General features: G+C 44.8%; 1 protein-coding gene across 1 annotated transcript in view; it reads right to left on the reverse strand.

Annotated features, from left to right (window-relative positions):
- CACNA1H (calcium channel, voltage-dependent, T type, alpha 1H subunit) overlaps positions 1 to 19,924 on the reverse strand; it is a 128,098-nt gene that overhangs the window by 34,402 nt on the left and 73,772 nt on the right. The window contains exons 12-23 of the mRNA XM_010570604.1: positions 18,241 to 18,396; positions 12,901 to 12,991; positions 10,514 to 10,722; positions 8,415 to 8,849; positions 7,629 to 7,729; positions 7,097 to 7,220; positions 6,890 to 6,958; positions 6,596 to 6,780; positions 4,263 to 4,389; positions 3,514 to 3,639; positions 2,698 to 2,787; positions 1,625 to 1,838 (exon numbers count right to left, since the gene is read on the reverse strand). Of these exons, the coding sequence (XP_010568906.1) occupies positions 1,625 to 1,838; positions 2,698 to 2,787; positions 3,514 to 3,639; positions 4,263 to 4,389; positions 6,596 to 6,780; positions 6,890 to 6,958; positions 7,097 to 7,220; positions 7,629 to 7,729; positions 8,415 to 8,849; positions 10,514 to 10,722; positions 12,901 to 12,991; positions 18,241 to 18,396 (1,927 nt within the window). The remainder of the gene's footprint in view (positions 1 to 1,624; positions 1,839 to 2,697; positions 2,788 to 3,513; positions 3,640 to 4,262; positions 4,390 to 6,595; positions 6,781 to 6,889; positions 6,959 to 7,096; positions 7,221 to 7,628; positions 7,730 to 8,414; positions 8,850 to 10,513; positions 10,723 to 12,900; positions 12,992 to 18,240; positions 18,397 to 19,924) is intronic.

Raw genomic sequence — 19,924 nt, forward strand, 5'->3', positions numbered from 1 at the left:
AAGGGAAATGAAACTGCATTTGAACTCTTCTACATCTCTGAAAGATTCAACGACTGTTTGCAGCTGGCTAGTTTGATCTAGATTTCATTTTAACCCAGCTACTTAACTCACAACTAGCTAAAATGAAATGGGCTTGGCCTTCACTGTGGTGTCAGGTCAGTCTGTCATTAAGGCCTTGTGGAGACCATGGTGCAGACATTTAGTGCCCAGGTCTCCCATGGCTCTAATAAAGAGGACCACAAGAGCAGGAGAGGAGCTGCGAGGGATACAGCTGCCTGCCTTCTGACTCAAGCACGGATGGATGGAGGCAATTGGCTGGGGTTTCTACTAGCAAAGCCTCTGACTGCTATGTCCTTAGAGCCAGGCAAAAGACTATTCAATCTAACTGCAGTTTTCCCAGCTGAAAATGGATACCTACGGCTTGATGTTTGGGACACAACTAGCCATTTTTCACAATGAGATATTAGGTCTTTACAGGAGATTACACAAGGCAGCACAGTGCTAGGCAAAGAGCCACAGGGCTCCTGTGGCAAGTGGGCCAGAAGCACTCAAGTCTTATCCCTGACTAAGCTCATCTTTGATCACAGTGGCCAAGCCATGTTCCCTCACTTACTTCTAAAAAATGCTTGCCAGCATCTGATGCAGGCTGTCCCTGTTCACTAAAACTGTCTGGGAAGTCAGTGCGGCTGGTTTCCTGGCAGTTTTCCTGGGAATACCCACCAGATGCTATAGGCAGCTTGTCCCTGGTGGAGCCTGCCAAGCAGCAGTGCAGGTGAGAATTAATACATGAGAACCCCTGGGAAGGTGTGGGTCAGGAAAGGAGCACAAACTCAGGTGTTTTTCTGGTCTGGTCTGATGGTCCCTACTAGATCCACTAAGAAGCAGATTTCAGCTAAAGGCCTTCTGTTGCACCCTAATGGCCCTGCAACGGGCCAGTATTTCCATGTTGACTGTTTGCAAGGACAAACTGAGTCCCAGCACATTGCTCAGCAGTGAAGGGCTCCCCCAGCCTGTGATGGGGCAAGCATCTCTTGTAATGGACATCTCCCAGAGAAGAATTTTCTGGACAGCCCCATCTTGGAGCTCCATTCTTCTCCCCAGGGCTGTTGGTGTGTTCATGCCCTCATGCAGCATGGTTGTGGCATGCGGGACCATGCGCTAGGACTCTAAAAAGCATCACAATTATTTTGTCTAAGAAAATAATTAATAAATCAAACCACCACCATCGTCAGATGCAAGCGGCACATTAAGTAACAGGGCTACCCTCAGGACTGGCCTTCACGCACACAGTAAGCATTGCAGCTGTTTACTCCCTGCATCCCTCAGTCGCACCATGAGCTCCCGCTCGGTGCTTGGGACACCTTTGCCTTGCAGAGCATGATAGAGGACTCTGCTCGGAGGAGGATTTTCTCCCCAGCCAAGTAAACAGGTAATGCTTTATGTCAGGCTTGTAGAGGACAATTCCAGGGTATTGGCAACCCAAGACTTAAGGTACCGCCAAAGAGGTAACGAAGCAAAACAGCCTCTTGAATCCCATGGAAACAAAACCAAAGGAAAACAAAAGTCTTGCTTTGGGAGCAGGCAGGGCTCAGAAAGATTTTGGTTTGTAACGCAGTCTACCGACCAGACAGGTATATCTCCTTACTCCTGCGCTTTTTCTCCAAGCGTCTCAGCCGCTTCTCCTCCCGACGCCGGGCCTCCTCCGCCTCCTGGTGCTGTCGGCACTTGTGAAAGTTCTCCACCACCACCCCCACAAACATGTTGAGCACGAAGAAGCTGACGATGAGCAGGAAGGAGATGAAGTAGAGAAGCATCCAAGGGTTATGGTTCTGGATGGGCTGGTGAGGTGAGGAATAGAAAACAAGACAGAAGAGAAGAGAAGCGGCATAGACAAGTGTGTAAGTCAGGATATTGGGCACTCTGTAGCAACAAGACAGCACAGTACACTTTTGTGGGGAGGAGGAGAGGGCTGAGAGGAGTTAAGAGATTTTTCCCAAAACAGTTTCCTCTCATTCACTTTCTCACCGACTAGAATTTTACTTTTGTTGTGAAACCCACACTAGCGTCCACAATTTGTCTTACAGGATTTAATTATTTTGGCATTTATTTCATACAGCTTAAAATAAATCTCAGTGGATGTGCATCATTCCACCTGCATGATCATTTTAGTTTATGATAGGCTCCAGCTTATTTTTTTTGAGATGTGTGCTCATGGTTAACATTTCTCAGTCGTTATGGGATCTTCAGAAGCAGGAGAAAATTTAAGTACAAAGTGTTACTGTAGCTGCGATGGGGTACTACTCATCTAAGACTCTTGACTTTCCTTTGCAAATGCCACGTAACACACAAACTTAACAATGTCCTTTTCATAACATTCCTGGTTGTTTCCCATCTTGTGAGAGTTTACTTATATTCATCATGCCTTCCATGAAGCTGCAGTGCAATGGCACGTGTGGCCCTTCTCAAGTATCATCATTCTAATTAAAAACCCCATCAGTACTTGTTTGTCTACTACATGGGGCACATCCACTGTAAAAGTTACTCAATGGAGAATGTAAAACCTTGGCAGCCCAATGAGCAGTCAGGACCTCAAGAAGGTCCTATAGCTCTGCTCCTTCCTGGGACTTCAAAAACACCAGAGTCATCCAGGCATGAGACTTCTGAGAGCAACACATCTGGACTCTGCAGTACATTTACCTGTTGGTCAATACCCACGGCATCCAAACCATCATACATGATGTTCACCCAGCCATCTTTGGAGGAGAGGACAAACAAGGACATGAGGGCCTATAAGAAAACAAACAAACAAACAAACAAGATTAGTCTTGCATTTTAGTCCCCAGAGAAGAAACCAACAACAGACAATGTTCAGCAAAACCAATCCACAGATCATAACACATCATCTGGCTTGGAGTTGGTGGAGAAATGCAACATATTGTGACTTGCTTTTACCTATTTCCATATCTGGCTTAAAAGTGATCAAACTATGGTCATTAATGCTCCTTTTCCCTCACATATAGGTTGACTTTTGCTCAGACACATCAGGCTTTCTGGTCACCAAAGCATGATTAAAAATCAATATTGCAGGCTGGCCCAATGTCATGGGGTTTTAAAAAGCAAAAATATATCCCAGCTCCTACTATGGGCTGTCTTGCTTTTCAGCCAGTATAAAGCATCTTATTTTTTTCATTTGCAAACATAACAGCTAGAAGTCAAGAGACTAAAAGTGACAGCTGTGGTCCATACATGAGGGACTGCATGCAAAAGCAGTGGCTTTAAGACAACACCCTCCTATAAACAAGGAATTGTATAACCCTAGGAAGTCTGGCTGCAAGAGATGAAGTGGTGACCTGATCCATATTTACCCAGTTAGGTTTGCTTCTGATAGATGAATGCCTATGTCGTTCTTGGAAACTTCCTATGACAGATGTTCCACACCCTCCTCAAGGAATACATTTTAAGTGTTCATCCTTTAAAAACTGGTATGGAAAATCCCTGCAATAAGGATTTTACCTGTCCCAAATTGTCAAAATTGTACTTCCGCCGAACCCATTTGTAGCGTGCGTTAGTGCAGTCAGTCTTTGTAGTGATGTTTTTTACATCAGGACCATCACAGTAGTAGAACTTGCCTTTAAAAAGCTGTATTTGAGAAGCAACAAAAAAAAAGAAAAAAACAAAAAAGAAGCAGCTTTGAAAGGTCTGTCCCCTGATTTATCTGTCTTTCCCCTAGTAGAGTGGTTTGCCAAGTTCAAATTCCTTTCCTTTCCTTCCAGCTCACATATCTGTCTTAAGACACAGGGCAGGAAAAGACCTCTGGTGAAACTTCAGGCCCTGAGATATTACTGCATATTGCTCCAGACACAGAAGGAAGGTGATCCTGCAGGCCAGCCCTGTCTTGTTGGGAGGATGACAATCTCCTCTCTGAGGAAGAGGTATTATATATATCCTAGCACACAGAGCCAGGAGGGATCTTGGGAATTTGTCTTCTCCTTCCCCTACCCTCAGGCAGGCTTAGCTGGTGCTGTGTTATTCATCAGGGAGGTCTGCTCTTCTAATCCTGAGAGCCTTCCAATGAGCAGATGCTAACCCCACCCCAGAGCATTTCTTCTAAGGCCTGGCTCTGCTTTCCTAACACCTAACTGAAATCTTCCTTTGGAGACATTTAAGCTCGTTACTTCCACCTTAACCCCAGGTGGTGAGAAAAACAGCTTCTCTTTTGCAGCAGTCACTTACAGATGGCTGTGGTGAGGGAAATACTCTACCTGGACGCCTAAAATCCCAAAGATAATGAAGAAAGCACAGCAGATGAGAACAATATTCCCAATAGGCCTCAAGGAGGAGATCAAGGTTTCTACCACCAACTTCAGACCCGGGGCTCTGCTGATGACTCTGGAAAAAATGGCAAAACAATAAAGCTTTTAATTTTTATGCATGCCCTGTTATTATATGGTTGCTTTTCCTCCTCTGCTTGGGCTGCAGTAAAGCTAACACAACCCTCCCCTACCTGCAGGCAGCATTCAGAGACAGTTAGTGACTTATTTGGACAAGCAGAACATTCACAGTCACATTAGATGAAATTAAAAAAGTGTAAGACACCCTGACAGCAGGGTGTTGGGCAATTGCTTACTAGTAACAATGACGAGGGAACGCTCTCTATGGGCAGAATATCAAGAGGTTCCCACTACAGGGTTATTTGTACCTCAGTCTAGAGAGCTGATCCCCTCTGAGGTCTCTCTGATCCAAGCAGAGGGGCACACACCAGGCAGAAGCTTGCTTCCTAACACAACACATCTAAACAGCTTCACAGTGGTACTAGAGAGCATGTCTTGTCCTCTTTCTACAGGCATAAGTGCTCACCTCCCCTACTGGCCTGAGCCCCATGACAACTTTTCAAACAAAGTAATTTCAGTTTGTTTCCTAATTAGTTCCTGAACTGACTCTTAGCTAACAGGAACTTGTGATCAACAGCTCCACAGCCAAAGGGTCATCCCATTAAAGAGCAGCTTGCTTGCTTGCTGTGAGGCCATGAGAGGCCAGGCATGCTCTGAGCACGGCCTGAAGTAGCTTTTGGGTATTATGGAGAACAAGCGTTTTCCTTTCCTGTATGAGCGCCTGGAGAATGGCTCTCCCATGGGCGTCTGAAAAATGTGTTTGCACTCATAAGTGTAACTAGCCCAAGCAAGCTTTTCTGGGAAGGCGGGTGTTTTGACTGAAGAACATCAAAGGGTTTTTTTGGAGGGGCCTGTAGAGGGGAGAGGGTATGAGTCCTTGCAGGTAGCTTGAGCTTGCACGGCTAATGATGCTTTCATGCCTGCCAAACACAGAGAAAAGAGGAGAGTTGTATGCTGCAGGGACAAAGCATTTCAATAGGGTCTTATTTGGCAGCAAATAATGTAGCAGTCTGAACTGCACCTACAAAGTGTTAGGAATGGTCCCTGGAGTAATCCTGGAAGAGGCTGTGATAAGTGAAGCCATTGTGAGAGGTGATGAATTCCTCTCTATTAATAGGATCTGGCCTAGTTATTCTCCATGACCAATTCCTTTTTTTCCCCTTACGTTTACTTACTTATGAATTGCCTATGCCTTGATTTCTGTTCCTACTTATGCGTGTTAGATAAATGCCTCGAGGCGCTGCCAGGCCAAGGCTTGTGCAGGGTGACCCAGAGTGGCTCCTGGTGAGCCAGCACTACAAGGGGATCCCGATGCCACCAGCAGAAGAGAGCATGGGAGCAAGAGAGGAGACAGAAACACTCACAAAGTTATGTGTCACTAAGGAAATACAGAGCAGCAGACAAATAGCTGTTGTTCTTGTGGTCATGGGCCTAAACAAGATTGCCTCTTCTGATTATTGTCATAAGCAAGCAGCTTTTCATCAGAAAGCCTACAGGTCTCAGGAGGTGCCTATCTTATTTCCCCTGAAATTTCATGAAAAAAGGCTTGTGTTTCTTGCCAAGCAGGATGGAAGCAGAACACAGGAGCTGTGAGCTGATAAAAATCCCCCAAGCATCAACACTCTTTGTTATTGCATAATTGTAAACAAAATACAAATTCTCTTTATTCCTTTTCTCAAATACTGAAAGTGCCTCCCCTTCCTCTTCCTAGCCAAGAACTAAATTGTTTTGCAGTAATGTTAGATATGCAGGCACAGGAGAACAGGTATAGATGCTGGAGCTTATCAAATTATTGTCAGCACCTGTTCAATAGCAAATTTTCTCCCAACCAAGGCAACCTCTTTGCTTGGGAATGACTATGAGGTTGTGCAGTTTAACAAGGAGCCAGACTGATTTGTAAAACGGTGATGAAAATGCAGCATGGAGGAGGCATTCACTGCACTAACTGCCTGAGTACAATAACACCTGTCACTCCAAACTCCATCCGCTTTTTTTTTGTGCTGGAGAAGTTGAGTTATATTATAACTAATTTCACTGTTTTCAAACAGTTTCACTACATAAGAGCTCCCCAAAGATGATTCTACCCATACTGTGTTTCAGCTTTTTGTGTTATTAAGTAAGACCTTGATGGCTCATGTGCATTTTTTCAAACTCCTTGATCTATCAACACTAAGAAAACTCAGCCACCCTATTGGTGAACATACCGGAGGGGTCTCAAGGTCCGCAGAAGTCTCAAAACGCGAAGGACACCCAGGATCTTAGCTCCGCCTGCCGATGCCATGGAGACAATAATGTCAATGATAGATACAAAGACCAGGACTCCATCCAGGACATTCCAGCTGCTCTGCAGATAGGTGTTCTCCCCAGAGAAAAAGCCAAGAGCTACCACCTACAGCCAGGAGAAGAGAGACATTTAAATCTTCACCCAGATCATAACTATGTCATGTTCTGGTCTTTGCCAGGCCTCACTAAGGGCCATGGGATGAAGATATAATTACCTTAACCATCATTTCAGCCACAAAGATTGCAGTGAAGATGTAATTAGAAACACTTAGGAATATCCTTTCCTGTAAAACATAGAACAGCAAAGAGGCAAGTTATTTAAAGGTGTTAGAAAACAAACATCTTTCATCTTGCAGGGTCTTGCCCTGACAAGACTAAGATCTGGATGCTGGATCAAGGAAGAAAATGATTCAGGTACTCACCGTGCTGTGTGGGTCTATGTCTGGTCGCTCCAGTGCTATAGTGATGCAGTTGAGAAATATGAAGACCAGCACCACGTGATCGAACATTTTGTGGGCAATGACCTTCTGGCACATCACTCGGAACCTGAAGAAATGGTGGGGAAAAAAGTATACATTAGATGTTTGGGTCAGCGAGAGACTCCCACCTGAATGGCACGTCCTTGAAAGTCTTTGGCAGCTGTGCCACCAGCATCAGCCCAGGTGGTGAGCTAGACTCTCCACAAGCTTCAGCCATTATTATCAATGCAGTAAACAAGATGTAATAACAGCTATTATTAATGCTGGTTAAACCACCCTTCTTCCTAGACAGGCATAGGGTGAACCATGCAACAATTCTGCCCACATGTAACAGAAGAAGTTACCTAAAAATCAGAAATTGGATTTCTTAAACTCTCAGTGCTTCTACATCAGAGAGGGATTTTTCTCAAGGGAAGGCTAACTAGAATTGTAGTATTTCATTACCACAAAAACCTAGTGGGCTGGCATTTCTTACCGATTCTGTGGGGAAAACAAGTAGAGGGACCAGTCTTCATGACTCTTGCACCACTGTGGTTTGTAGGGCTCCAGGACTTTACGAATTCGGTAGCAGTAACTCTGGATAGAAAAGAAGAAACACCTTTTCTTCCTCTTTTATTTTCCTGCCTCTTCAACTTTCACAGTCCTTTTGTGAAAGAGGGCAGCACATGACATTTCATAGCGCCTGTAGGGAGTCATGGCTTTTGGGACAGAGACGTGGCAGGCATTGTCACATTTGTCCAACAAAACACAGAGGAAAGGGGTGGAAGGGGCTGCTGTACAGTAAGATATGAACATAACAAAGCAAGACTTTCTAGGCAGGTATCATTTTGACATTCAAAGTTGTGTCAAAACCAAAAAGGACTCAAACAACCAAAAACTTAAATAGGGAACACTCTAGGCTTTCAAGCCTTTGAGATGCCAAACAGCTCTCGTGAGCACAGACATTAGCTATCTCTTGTGTCTACAGCTCATTTTTGGAGGCAACCTGGGCCAGGGGGACAATCTCAACCAGTTCAAAAACTAGGCAAATGCATGCACAACCCCTTGCAGTTTTACCTCGTTAGAGACCACTGCAAGGTAACAGCCCAACCCATTAATATAAAAAAGCCTTTTGCGAAATGGATGCCCATCCGGATCTGGATTCATTTTGTCTACACCAGCCATTAGGCAGTAACACATGTCAAAGCCTGATTTTTAATCAGCCTTCTTGGACTGGAAAAGCCACTTAACGCATGAGCACCCAATTTCCCCCTCAACTCACATCCTCCATGTCATCCTCATAGTCCATAGCATCCTCCTTGTGTCCATCAACACGCAGGAAGAACTCGCTGGGGACGTGAACCATCTTGCCGTTACAGTCTTGGTACTCGGCAGGCAGAACGGCCACGGGGCTGATACTGAGTGAGTGGCGCATGGTGGGCAACTGAAACAGCTCAGGCAGGTCCAGGGAGCTGCGGTAGTCCAGGGACTCTGCCCGGCGGTGCAATGAGGGCCTGCTGACTGTGCTGGACTTGGCGTCATCAGAGTCATCGTCTGTGCTGCCTTTTCCCTCCCCAGAGAGCAAGGACTCTCTTTCTCCTGACTGGTTCTTCTTCTTGAGGCTCGGGGCTCTGCCCAGGCTGTTCCAGCTTGAGCGTCGGCTTCCCCAGTTGCTGCTGGTGCCCCAGTTGGCGCAAGGGGAACTGCGGAGGCTGGACTGAGAGAGGAAAAAGACATTTGAGGGTTTGTTTGCAGGAGGAAGCCAAAGGATATAGCATTTTGCCCAGACTGGAAGACCCTTCTTATTGCAAGTCATGTCTTCCCCTTCCAGCTTTCCTCACTGCTCTGATTTCATCATGCCAATGCCTTGAGATGGGAGCCAAGCACCCAGCTAATCTCACACTGAAGGTACTCCTTGAACTATACCTGTAGCACAGCTACCAATCCTCTGTGCTGCATGACTTCCTACTGTCCTGGCTGCATTAACTGTGCATAAAAACTGAACCCAAAGACACTATTGCTGAAGTGGCATTTTCTTTCCTCATGTTCAAGTGGCTTCAGCACACAACTTCCCTGGCTTCCAGAGGGACTCTGGCACCTAAGTCACTCAAGTGTCTGTTGGAAATTGTGCCCCCATTTGCATTACTTTCTCTTCAGTTTGCTGCATAAGGAGATGGAATGAATGTTTCTCTTACAGCAAATTTCTGGCACTGATAGGTGTGTGAGTGCACTTTGGCTGGCAGGTAGTTGCCAAGATGAGAGCACTTAAGGTCAGAGCAGAAAGGCTAGAAGGAAATCTCCTTTTCCCTCCATGGCTTCCTCCCAGCACAAAACGAGGCAAACTGCCTTCCTCCTCCTTCTCAGCGTTGGCCAGCTCTCCTCTGACTGCTTTATCTTCCTTTGGCTGGTGGCACTGATGTGCTCTCACAGAATGGATTCAAACCATGAACAACCCTTTCCAGCAACTCACAATCCCATGAAACCCCAAGGCAAACAACAGTCATCTCTATTTTCTTTTCAAAAGCATTACCTTGACTAAGCAGCTTACCAAAGGGGATAGTGGCTCTGTCTCTATGTGAAGTGCCTTCACGGTCTGCTGCCTTGATTTGAACATGATATTGCAGTTACAGAGCAGAGGAATGGGATAGATAAGCAGCAGCAGAAATCCACTTTGTCTATTAACTCTGCACCCTCTGTTTTCACAGAGCTGCCCTCCTGCTCCCCTGTTGCAGGCAAAATGCAATCAGTTGCCAAAGCAGTCAGCTCCAGCCAAATCTCTGCTCCATGAGCTGTGCCTGGTGGCAATCGGTCAGCTACTACCTCATTTCCTTTGTTTCCCCTCCAATGGGGCTGCTGTACTGTAACTGGAGCTCAGCTGCTGTGTTGGTAAGGACAAATGCTTTATTTCCCTTGACACAAGGTGGATTCAAGATGCAACCCTAAAACACTGTGGGGGGAAATAGGCCTCATCCTCACAGGAGCACTTGACAACTTCTCCAAGACACCACAAAATGGCCAGTGTGGTTGGCAAAAGGTGCCTGCTCCTCCTCAGTGGGGTTTGCTGGAATAACTGCATGAACTTATGACTTGTCTCAGGTTGCGTCTCTCCAGTGGGGTGGCTTGGCATGGACTTCCAATCAGATATTAGGCAGGAAGACACTGAATCCCAGTACATTCCTGTCTCCCCTCTTCATATACTCTCTGTCCTTGACTGTTATGTTTCTTCCTCTTGACTCTGTTCTCCTCCTGACTTTCCACATACTTCTCACCTCTATCACCCGTCTTCTTTTTCTGGCAATGCGTGCACGCACACACACACACATATATCATCTATGCTGCTTGCAGGCACTTGAGGGAGAGTTGTTCACAATAGCAACCTACCAAGGACTTCTGATCGTAGCTCAAGGGGTCTAGCGAGGCGTTACTCCCTCTCCTCGAGTCCACAAAAGAGTGCACTGAATCCATGTGTGGGGAACACTTTGGTGTGGGCATCGGTGTGGCAGCAGTGCGCATGATTATAGGAGGTGGCATGCTTCCCCTGCCCTCCAGGTGTCCATTTGGGGTGACAGCAAGTGAGTACATCTTCATCTCTGGAGAGAAGGGGAGAGAGAATACAAGGTGAATGCTCAGCTACAGCTACAGAAATCATTCTTCAGAATGGACATTGCTCCTTGGGTCTTCTAGGAACTCTGCCAAATGGAGATGAAATGTTGTGGGCAATAAGATCACCCCCACCGTGCTCAAAGGCATAAGGCAAATGTCACAACCTTTTAAGAGGTCTTCAGCCCTGCCTGGACTTGGAACTCGTTGCCCTCCAAAGGAAGCTTCTTTTGTTCACTGTTTCTTGGGCTTTAGAGAGCGGAGCTACAGTTCTGGGGGACTGGGAGAGAGTTTCTGGGGAAAGGACATTGAGGACTGGCTAAATTCACCCTAGGAAGTTAATCTCTTCTTCTTGTGATACAGTCTTACACAGAGATTTTTATGCAGTTCTGATGTGGTCTAAGTTCTTTCATGGGAAGACACTAAGCAAACATTAGTCATTGTCTTTAGTCATCTGTTCAGAGGAGAGGAAATGGAAGTTGCTTTTACATATCCAGCCATCTAGAAGAGTAAAATTCTCTGTAACAGAGAAATCTAATGGCACATCTCTGTGGTAATTATAGAAAGCACCTATTTTAGCTGTATGGCAAGTACAGACTGCAAAAACCATATTCACACTGAAGACAAACCAGACATAGCACCTCCAGCCCTATGGAGTGCCGTAATACTCAAAACCAAAAGCCTAATTTCAAACACAAAACTAAAGTTGAACTAGCTCCTATCTTACTGGGCTTAGTGGGTTCTGGTTTAATAACTGCAGAATCATTCTTAAGGAGGGGGAAGAATGGTAGCATCTGCAGCCAGCAGGAAAGAAGTCCAAGTCTGCAGTGAGAAATCCAAGTGAGTGCATTACCTCTGCTATTTCTCCTCCACTGCTTTTGTAATGCAGTGTGCTTCTATTGTATCATCTGTTTAGTTGCTGGCTTGTGCACAAATACCTGATCTGCACCACAGGAGTCCATGGGAACACTGCCATTCACTTTGAGGGGTGGAAGATCCAGCTCAAAATTTGCTAATCTGCAATACACATTCCTCTTGCCAGTGTATCTGTCTATAGACCAGTGACACTGTAATAGAATTGTTAATGTCCTTATGCTGTTTAGTCACCGGTTGGCATCTATGAGGCTTATGGAGACACACAATTACTCATGGACGTTGACTGATGGCAAATTCATCCCTGTTTTCTATTCCTGTGTTACCTGAGAAGAGGTGACAATATTTCTTTCCCCTAGAACTCTCTTACTATTTGAAGCTGCTCAGCAAATAGTTGGTGCAAAGCTGGTGCATAGTTGGTGCTGTGGGTTCCTTGTCAACTATTTGCAATGGACATTCTTTTGATCACTTGGTGTTTGGAATTTGTTGCTTCACCTGCAGACTGAGCAGCTCCATCACCTTGCTGTGATCCAGCTCTGTCTCAGCTTCCCCAACAGATTATTTCTGCCCTTTCCTCAGTTGAATTCCATCTGCTCACCACAATCAATATCATTTCCTTAGCCAAAACGAATCCTGGTTTAGAAGCATTTAAACTAATCCTAACAAGACCCCAAGCCAAGAATCAAAGTACAGAGGAACTAAACTGGCTCTTGTTTACCATCAGGCTATTCACTCTGTTAAAATGTGTGATCCCTTCCTGTCCCCTGTCTGGTTGCAAACTCTGCAGAGCGAAGGCTGTCACCTACTATTCCATGTTTATAGTACACTAGTACAATAGGGCCTTACTTCAAATCAATTGCCAGGCCCTCCTGTAACACAAATGAACAGCAACATTTCCATCAATCAAACCTCACCTAAATGCATTTGTGTGAGAAACCAAAAAGAACAGATGAGAACATGATTGATTTGAAAAGCTGCTGAGAAGTAGTGTGAGAATATTGCTGTCAGCAAACCATTCTGTGGTAATAATACAGAAGAAACAATGAGACACATCTAAATATTCTAGTAGAGTTTAAATAAGAAAAACATCTGTTTAAAGGAAGTATCAATGCTCATTTAGCTTTCCTAACACTTTTTGCATAGAGCACTTTTTGCTCTGTCAACATAGCTATCAGATTAATTGCCAAATAAAATGGATTCTTCCACTTTCTGCCTTAAGTTTCTATGAAAAGATGACTGTGGAAGCAGAGTTGTAACTCTCGGATTCTCAGGGAAATGTAGAGACAAAATCCTACCTGTTGCTCGGAAGTCTTTTAGCTTCTCAAAATCATCATCAAAGTTGGCAGATGTCTTGTCCTCATCTGTGTCTGACCTATTGGCATCACCCTGCAGGGAGGAGAAGGATAATTAACAGACTTGATTCATTTAAACTTTAGCACAAAGGCCGTTTGGGTTACTTAGCAGCTCAGAGATACCTCAGCTCCTCATGGTTAGTTTAAGTGTGGCCCCAAGAACTGAGGGCAGAATGCCAAATTCCCTCTGACACTGTCCTGGGGAATGACCCCAGGTAAGTCCCTCTTCCTTGTTTTGATTCATTTTCATACTTGGACAGAAAGGATGATGTTGTGATTGTGACTACTGTTCCTGCAACGTTGTCGTGTTTCCTACACTGCACTCAGCCTCACTGAACAGCGTATCCCAGGGGAGAACATGAAAGTGCAGCTGTAATCAGAGTGAGTAAGAAAAATTGGCATTGTGGGGCTCCATATTTGCATTCTCCATGATCCCAGCTGAAAGCACTTAGGTTTTAATGTCAAAGGATGTCAAAGGGTTTTTCTTCTTTATTTGACAGCACTATAAATTTGACTTAGACCTGAAAACCCACCCCTGATTTGCTTTCTTCACGCTGGCTGGTAATTGAGATTGTATTGGGAAATCTCTTGGCAACATTGAAGCTGTGACAGAAGGGAAAGAGGCCAGCTTGCCTGGCAGCACAGCATCATCTCAAGACAGAGAACAGCCAACCACCCTTACACTGGCTTTCCTCTTGGAAGTCCAGTTATTTTTCCCTTTCATACATATCTGCCTCTGCTACCCAAACCGATCAGCCTAAATAATGTACAAGGTTGGGACAGAAGAGCTATTGTCAGCTTCTGCTCTGCTGGGGGAGGTCTGCAGAGAGGAGAGATTCCAGCAGGCTGTCGGCATGACTCTGGCTGGATCCATCAAGACTGCAGAAAAGCTGTGCAAATTGATAGCAAATGGTTGAATTAAAGCAGCTGATCCCAGAAAAAGGAGTACAGTTCCTTAACTGATGCCTGAACAAATCACCATGGTTTCTAGAGACATGGTGCTGAAGTGGCAGTGAACTTAATTTCATCCGTGATGTATTGCTAACTGGTGCAGCCAAACAGACAGGATGACTGAAAGGCTTAAGCTGCCTTATTCATCTTCTCTGTTTTGAAGCAGAAGCACTAGTGCAGAGTAGATGAAAGATTTGCATAATTTTGGAAGGTTTGTCTGCTTTTCCAGAGCAGCTCTAGGGTAGATTTCAAAATGACATGGGAACAATGTAAGCACAAATATGCAATTATGGTCCTGTTTGAAGTCTGGCTTCTTGTTGTCCTAAGCACAAATGTACTAAAAATGGTTTTGTGGCCATTTAAGCCTATTCTCTTCTAGGGATACTCCTGCCAAACTTGCTCCACAGGCAGATCAGAACCTGAGATCAAGCTGAGACTGTACTGTGATTCACATTACAATTTTCAGTGTTCTTGCTGAAACGCTGCTGATGGTTCAGAGCTTAGAGCAGCTCTAATGTGTACCCTCTTAGCTGCACAAGTCTCCCAGGAGTCACCTTCCATCTAAGTAAAAGAAACATCCGAGCAAAGGGAGAAATGCACCTCAGTGTCTTCTATAACTGCTAATAGCATCACCCTATAAGAGGGCAAAGTCAAAGAGGTCAAAACAAGAATTTCTGCCATATTTCCAACGTACCAACAGAACCAGGGGTGACAAAAGAAAACCCAGCTCCACTGATACTTTTTCCTGGGAGTTGTCCAAGGAGACTGTAAACATCTTCGGTTTACAACCAGAGCTAAGTTATGCATTTGTAAGTGCAAGACTTGAATTGAGCCCTGGTAGCTGAAATACAGCCCTGAGAAGGGTTTTCTGTAACACAGCTAATACCTGCTATGAGACAACTGACAAGCCCATGGGCTTAATGTCAGGATTTATAATAAATGGAAGTGGAGAGCAAAATGTGCCCTGCAAATGTCATGCCTGTGGTTGCTGGCCTTTTCTGAGGCAGCACTGAGTGAATAATACAAGCTTTGAAAACTACTCCTTACACACATTTAAATCATGGTCTGTAACAGCTCCGAAAGGAGCCATTAAGCCTGAGCAAGAAAATGACAGCCATTCAGCTAGGTTTGTAATCATGCACTCAAGAGAGTATCGCATGAGGCTGCCCATTTCTGGCTTGTGCTAGTTTTGGCTAGGATAGAGTTAATTTTCTTCATAGTAGCTAGCATGGGGCTATGTTTTGGATTTGTGCTGAAAACAGTGTTGATAATACACACTGCTGAGCAGTGCTTACACAGAGCCAAGGCCTTTTCTGCTTCTCACCCCACCCCACCAGTGGGCAGGCTGGGGGGGCACAAGGAGTTGGGAGGGGACACAGCTGGGACAGCTGACCCCAACTGACCCAAGGGATATTCCAGACCATACGACACCATGCTCAGTACATAAAGCTGGGGGAAGAAGAAGGAAGGGGGGGTGTTCGGAGGGATGGCGTTTGTCTTCCCAAGTCACCATTACACATGATGGAGCCCTGCTTTCCTGCAGATGGCTGAACGCCTGCCTGCCCATGGGAAGTGGGGAACGCATTCCTTGTTTTGCTTTGCTTGCATGCGCGGCTTTTGCTTTACCTATTAAACTGCCTTTATCTCAACCCACAAGTTTTCTCACTTCTACCCTTCCGATTCTCTCCCCCATCCCACTGTGAGGGGGGTTAGTGAGTGGCTGCATGGTGCTTAGTTGCTGGCTGGGGTTAAACAATGACAGGCTTCCCATTAGTAGGTGATTCAACCTCCAAAAGAGCAGGTAAGGAACAGGATCGGTACTGTAAAAGGTACCTGCAAGCTGCCAGGATGCCAAGTGGAGAAAACTTTCTTCTGCCTTAAAGCAATCAGGAACAAAGGATGCAAACTGCTCTACAAGGGCTCTCTGTGCCTAAATGCAAGATTGCTTGAGCAGGAGTGGTTTCCAGGCATTTGGGTTACACATCCTGGTTATCATCTGTTTGGATTTCCCTGGCATGTCCTCTTTTTCCACCCAGATTTGCTGGTTGGTGGAATTTCAGGATATCTGACACATGTCTGGCCACTGAATAGTCCCCTCTCTGAGTTACCATATGGCCAACTGTATTGGTTGTGTCTGCATTCAGTTCAGGACAGTCTATTACTTTAGCACAGACTTCAGTCTGCCTGTGTCATTTTCTAGCAGAATTGAGGTCCCGCACAACCACTCTGAATACAGCTACAACTCTCCTAGAGGAAAACCCCTTCTGGGCTGGAAGACAGCAGCTACTGCAGAGCCTGTAGAAATATTGGTAACGGCTTTGCTCTGGTCTTGCTAGGTTAGTGGCTAAAACGTTCAATTCAATCTGCAACAGGTTGCACTAAAATAGGAATATGGCAAAGGTGTTACAGTATCTAGAGCAAAGCCAGGAGGTGCTGAGATTGGTGACACTGAGAAAACTACAGGAATTTGGAAATAAACAGTGTCAGCATGAGCTCTAGTTACTGAGATATGGAGTATAGGCTTGTTCTTGGAAAAGGACCTTCTTGCTTTTCTTGGTCAGCTGTGCTGGATCTTCAGGGTGTGGGCCATATTGTACGAGACATTAAAATGCCCACCAATGCAGTGCAGGGCTGTTGATTTTGAAAGCAATGAGCTGGACTACTTGTGTCTTGTGTGTGTGTGCAGGTGGCACTCACCACCCTCAGCATCTGTGAAACAGCCCTGAGCAATGTAGATCAGGGTTGTTTTTTTCCAGACTGGGACTTGGCTCCTGTTGTTTCAATTAATTTTCCTCTGCTAGTGCTGCAAGAAAACTAGGAGGGATGCTTTAATAATGAATCTATGCATACATCCTTGAAAGACATAAATGGGGCTGTGCTGGCTTAAGAGAAGTGAATTTTTGGTCCATGAATATTTCAATTATATTCCATGGTCAGTGAAGTTTCATCTAAGTGTGATCTAAACACGGCAAATGAGAGCACGATACCATTTCTGGGGAAAAAATGAAAAGTGAAAAAAAAATTCTATAAAAATAATTTCTTTCTCTTTCCCTTGGGAGCTAAGGCGGTGAAAACTGAAGCCATTTTCTCATTTTCTTTCTGAGTGTGTGTGTCTCTGAAGCCAATCCAGCACTAAGCAAACTTTCCCTTCTTGATGGTTGCAGAAACAAAAAAAGTAATAATTAAAAAATCCCAAAACATGAGGTAAGCCCTTTCGATGCCACTATTCTTAGCCTTAACTGGGACTGGATGACTTTTGGTATGTCTCAAAATCATTTCCATTTGCACTAGGACTTCAAAAAAAGTAGTTTTTTTTCTGGATAATATATATGTGCACATACATTGTTATATTTACAACCAGAACAGATCATCCTCACTTAAAATCTCCCCTAAATGGACTTGCTGTGTTCTGAAAGGAATATGGAGAAGAGCAGGATAGGGCAGGGGATGGCTGGTTTCAGTGTCTCAGGATGCTGAAAGCAGATCTGGAGTGGACTTGCCAGTGGGGAGGAAAATTTAAGAGGCTGCAGGGGCCCCCCACTCACACCAGTACTGTACCACTTACACCACTCACACCAGTGTGGCCTGCTGCTCTGGATCGTGTGGCACAGGATTGCCTGCACAGCTGCTCAGGTTCCTGCCTAGTTCAGATCAGGACATGGCATATCACTTCTGACTGAGAAATAAAATAATATCTCTAATCCTTTCTATGTGAGATGAGATGAGATGCCTGCAGTTTATCATAAATTCCCTGCTCATTGACCTGATACAGACATTACTGTCAGGTGTAGGTAAAAACCTCTTTAGCATTTGTATGTCCTACATCATCCTAAGTATCTCAAAATTTGATGTCTGTAACCTTGCAACACAGCTTTTGAACAGCTGTGCTACTAGCCTCAAATAACACATAAGGGACAGAGTCACAAGGAAAGGCCTGGATTGACAGACATTTCACATCCTACCTGGTCCCCATGACTAGCCCTGGCTAGATTCTTTGAAGGCCCGAGGCCCACCATAAAGAAACACAGGACATGTGGGAGATTTGGTGAGTTAAATTCACCCTAAATAATTTCCTCTAGGTCACACAACAGACCCCGTAGCAGATCAACCAAAGTGTTGGTCTCCCAAGTCTCATGCCAAGTCCAGTGGGCCTTATTTGCAAAGATAGATTCACAAGAGCTTCACATGCCCAACCCAGCTCATCTACACCCCTTAAATTTAATTTTAGGGCTGCTTGCATGACTAGATGTTTGCACTGACATAGATTCATCCCTACACTCTTGCCTACACGTGCTTCTCAGTTTTCTCCCTCCCTCTGCTCAGATCTCTTACCTCTGCCTGGAAGCCTTCTACCAGAATGGCAACAAGAAGGTTGAAGAGCACATAATTGCCGAAGGTCATCAGGGCCACAAAGTAGAGTGCTGCCCATGAGGATGTAGATGCCATCCCATTGTACAGGACCACGTTCCAGTCCTCTTGAGTGAGGATCTGCAGAGAGGTGAAGGGGAAGACTCTCTAATTACTCCACTCCTCTCATGCACAGCAGCTGCATTCAAATACTGACTCATCCATTTCTTCCTCTCCTTTTGACCTTTTCTGAGCATAATCATTAGCAGGTCTCATGAGATGAGACAGCAACACTCCTTTATTTAGATCTTTGCATGTGAGAGCTCTCTCCTGGCCAAACCTCCCCTCTCTGCAGGAAGATCTAGCACACCGCTGCCATAGAGCTGACTAGTTCAGATCCTAGATATGGTAACATGAAGGATGTGCTGGTACGAGTCCCATTATTTGGTGGTGGTATTGCCTCCTTTGATAACCATCAGAAGATAACAGACCTGAGGCCAGAGCTGTTGTCGCCTTTCGGGCTGTTCTTTATAAGGCATCTGGAGCTGAAGGAAAGGGTAGGGGACATGATATTTGATGAGATAAATGACATTGGTGGCTCAAGAAACTCAGGGAAGCAAAGTGGTTTCCATTAGGTAAAAGCACTGACAAGCTGGGCAAAAAAATATACATCTTTGCAAAGCCTTGCTCCAAGGGACCTTCCTCAGGGATTCCTGCTCTCCTAGCTTTCCCGGAACTCAAAAATCCTGGGGCCTAAGAAAAAAGGATGACAGATTCATGCTCCACATTAATTCATGCTTACAATGAAAATGGCCTCTAACTCTCCTAAAAACAAGGTAGCTTTGGGGATAGGAATGCAGTCAGCTGCACTGAGTCATGTCACTCATTAATTTTCATTGGATGTAGGACTGAGCCCTTGTGCTCTGTGTCAACTCTATTTCCCAAGGGACTGTTAGAATAAATGCAGAAATTTGTATTTATGTTGGTAAAAGAAAAATGTGAACCTGTGAAACTAATGCTTATTTGTCCTTGCCCCTTTGTAAGAAGTTATATTCTTCACAGTGAAGACTCTGGACTGGTTTCTACTTTGAATGATAACTGTAGCAAACACCTACTCTGCATTTAGAAACTTGGTTTAACATTGTTTACATTGTGGTCCACTTGCTGCACTTCGACTCTAAAGACTGAGCTTTTAAACAGAAAAGACTAATCTTTATATTTAGAATGTCCTGGAAACAGCACCTTATTGCTCCATTGTGTAGCTTCAAGCACACACCAGATCTTGTCTGCAGAGGAAACACAACTTTTATATGAAGACTTTCTCAGCATATACAGCCAGCAACTCCAGCTCTGATTTGTGACAGTATTTGTCACTCCCGGTTAAATGAAATTGTTTGCAAAGTGCATTTTTGGGGAAGTGAAGACAGGTAAGGAGACAGAGATCTACAGAATAGTAGACTGTGGGTCTGATCTTACCGACTATATGAATGGAAAATAAGGGTGGATTTCCAGACCTTCTTAGACTTTTACTGACAACAGATATGCACAGTGATGACTTTTAGTAGATTGCTTCTCTATCAGGGCTTACAGAGGCCAGCTAACTCAGAAACACAATCACTTTGCCTTAATAGCTCTACAGTGCCATTTCAGTTCAAATTTGACACCTACT

This window comes from Haliaeetus leucocephalus, unplaced genomic scaffold, assembly GCF_000737465.1.
Source record: "Haliaeetus leucocephalus isolate CR32 unplaced genomic scaffold, Haliaeetus_leucocephalus-4.0 Scaffold295, whole genome shotgun sequence".
NCBI classification, from domain to species: Eukaryota; Metazoa; Chordata; class Aves; order Accipitriformes; family Accipitridae; genus Haliaeetus; species Haliaeetus leucocephalus.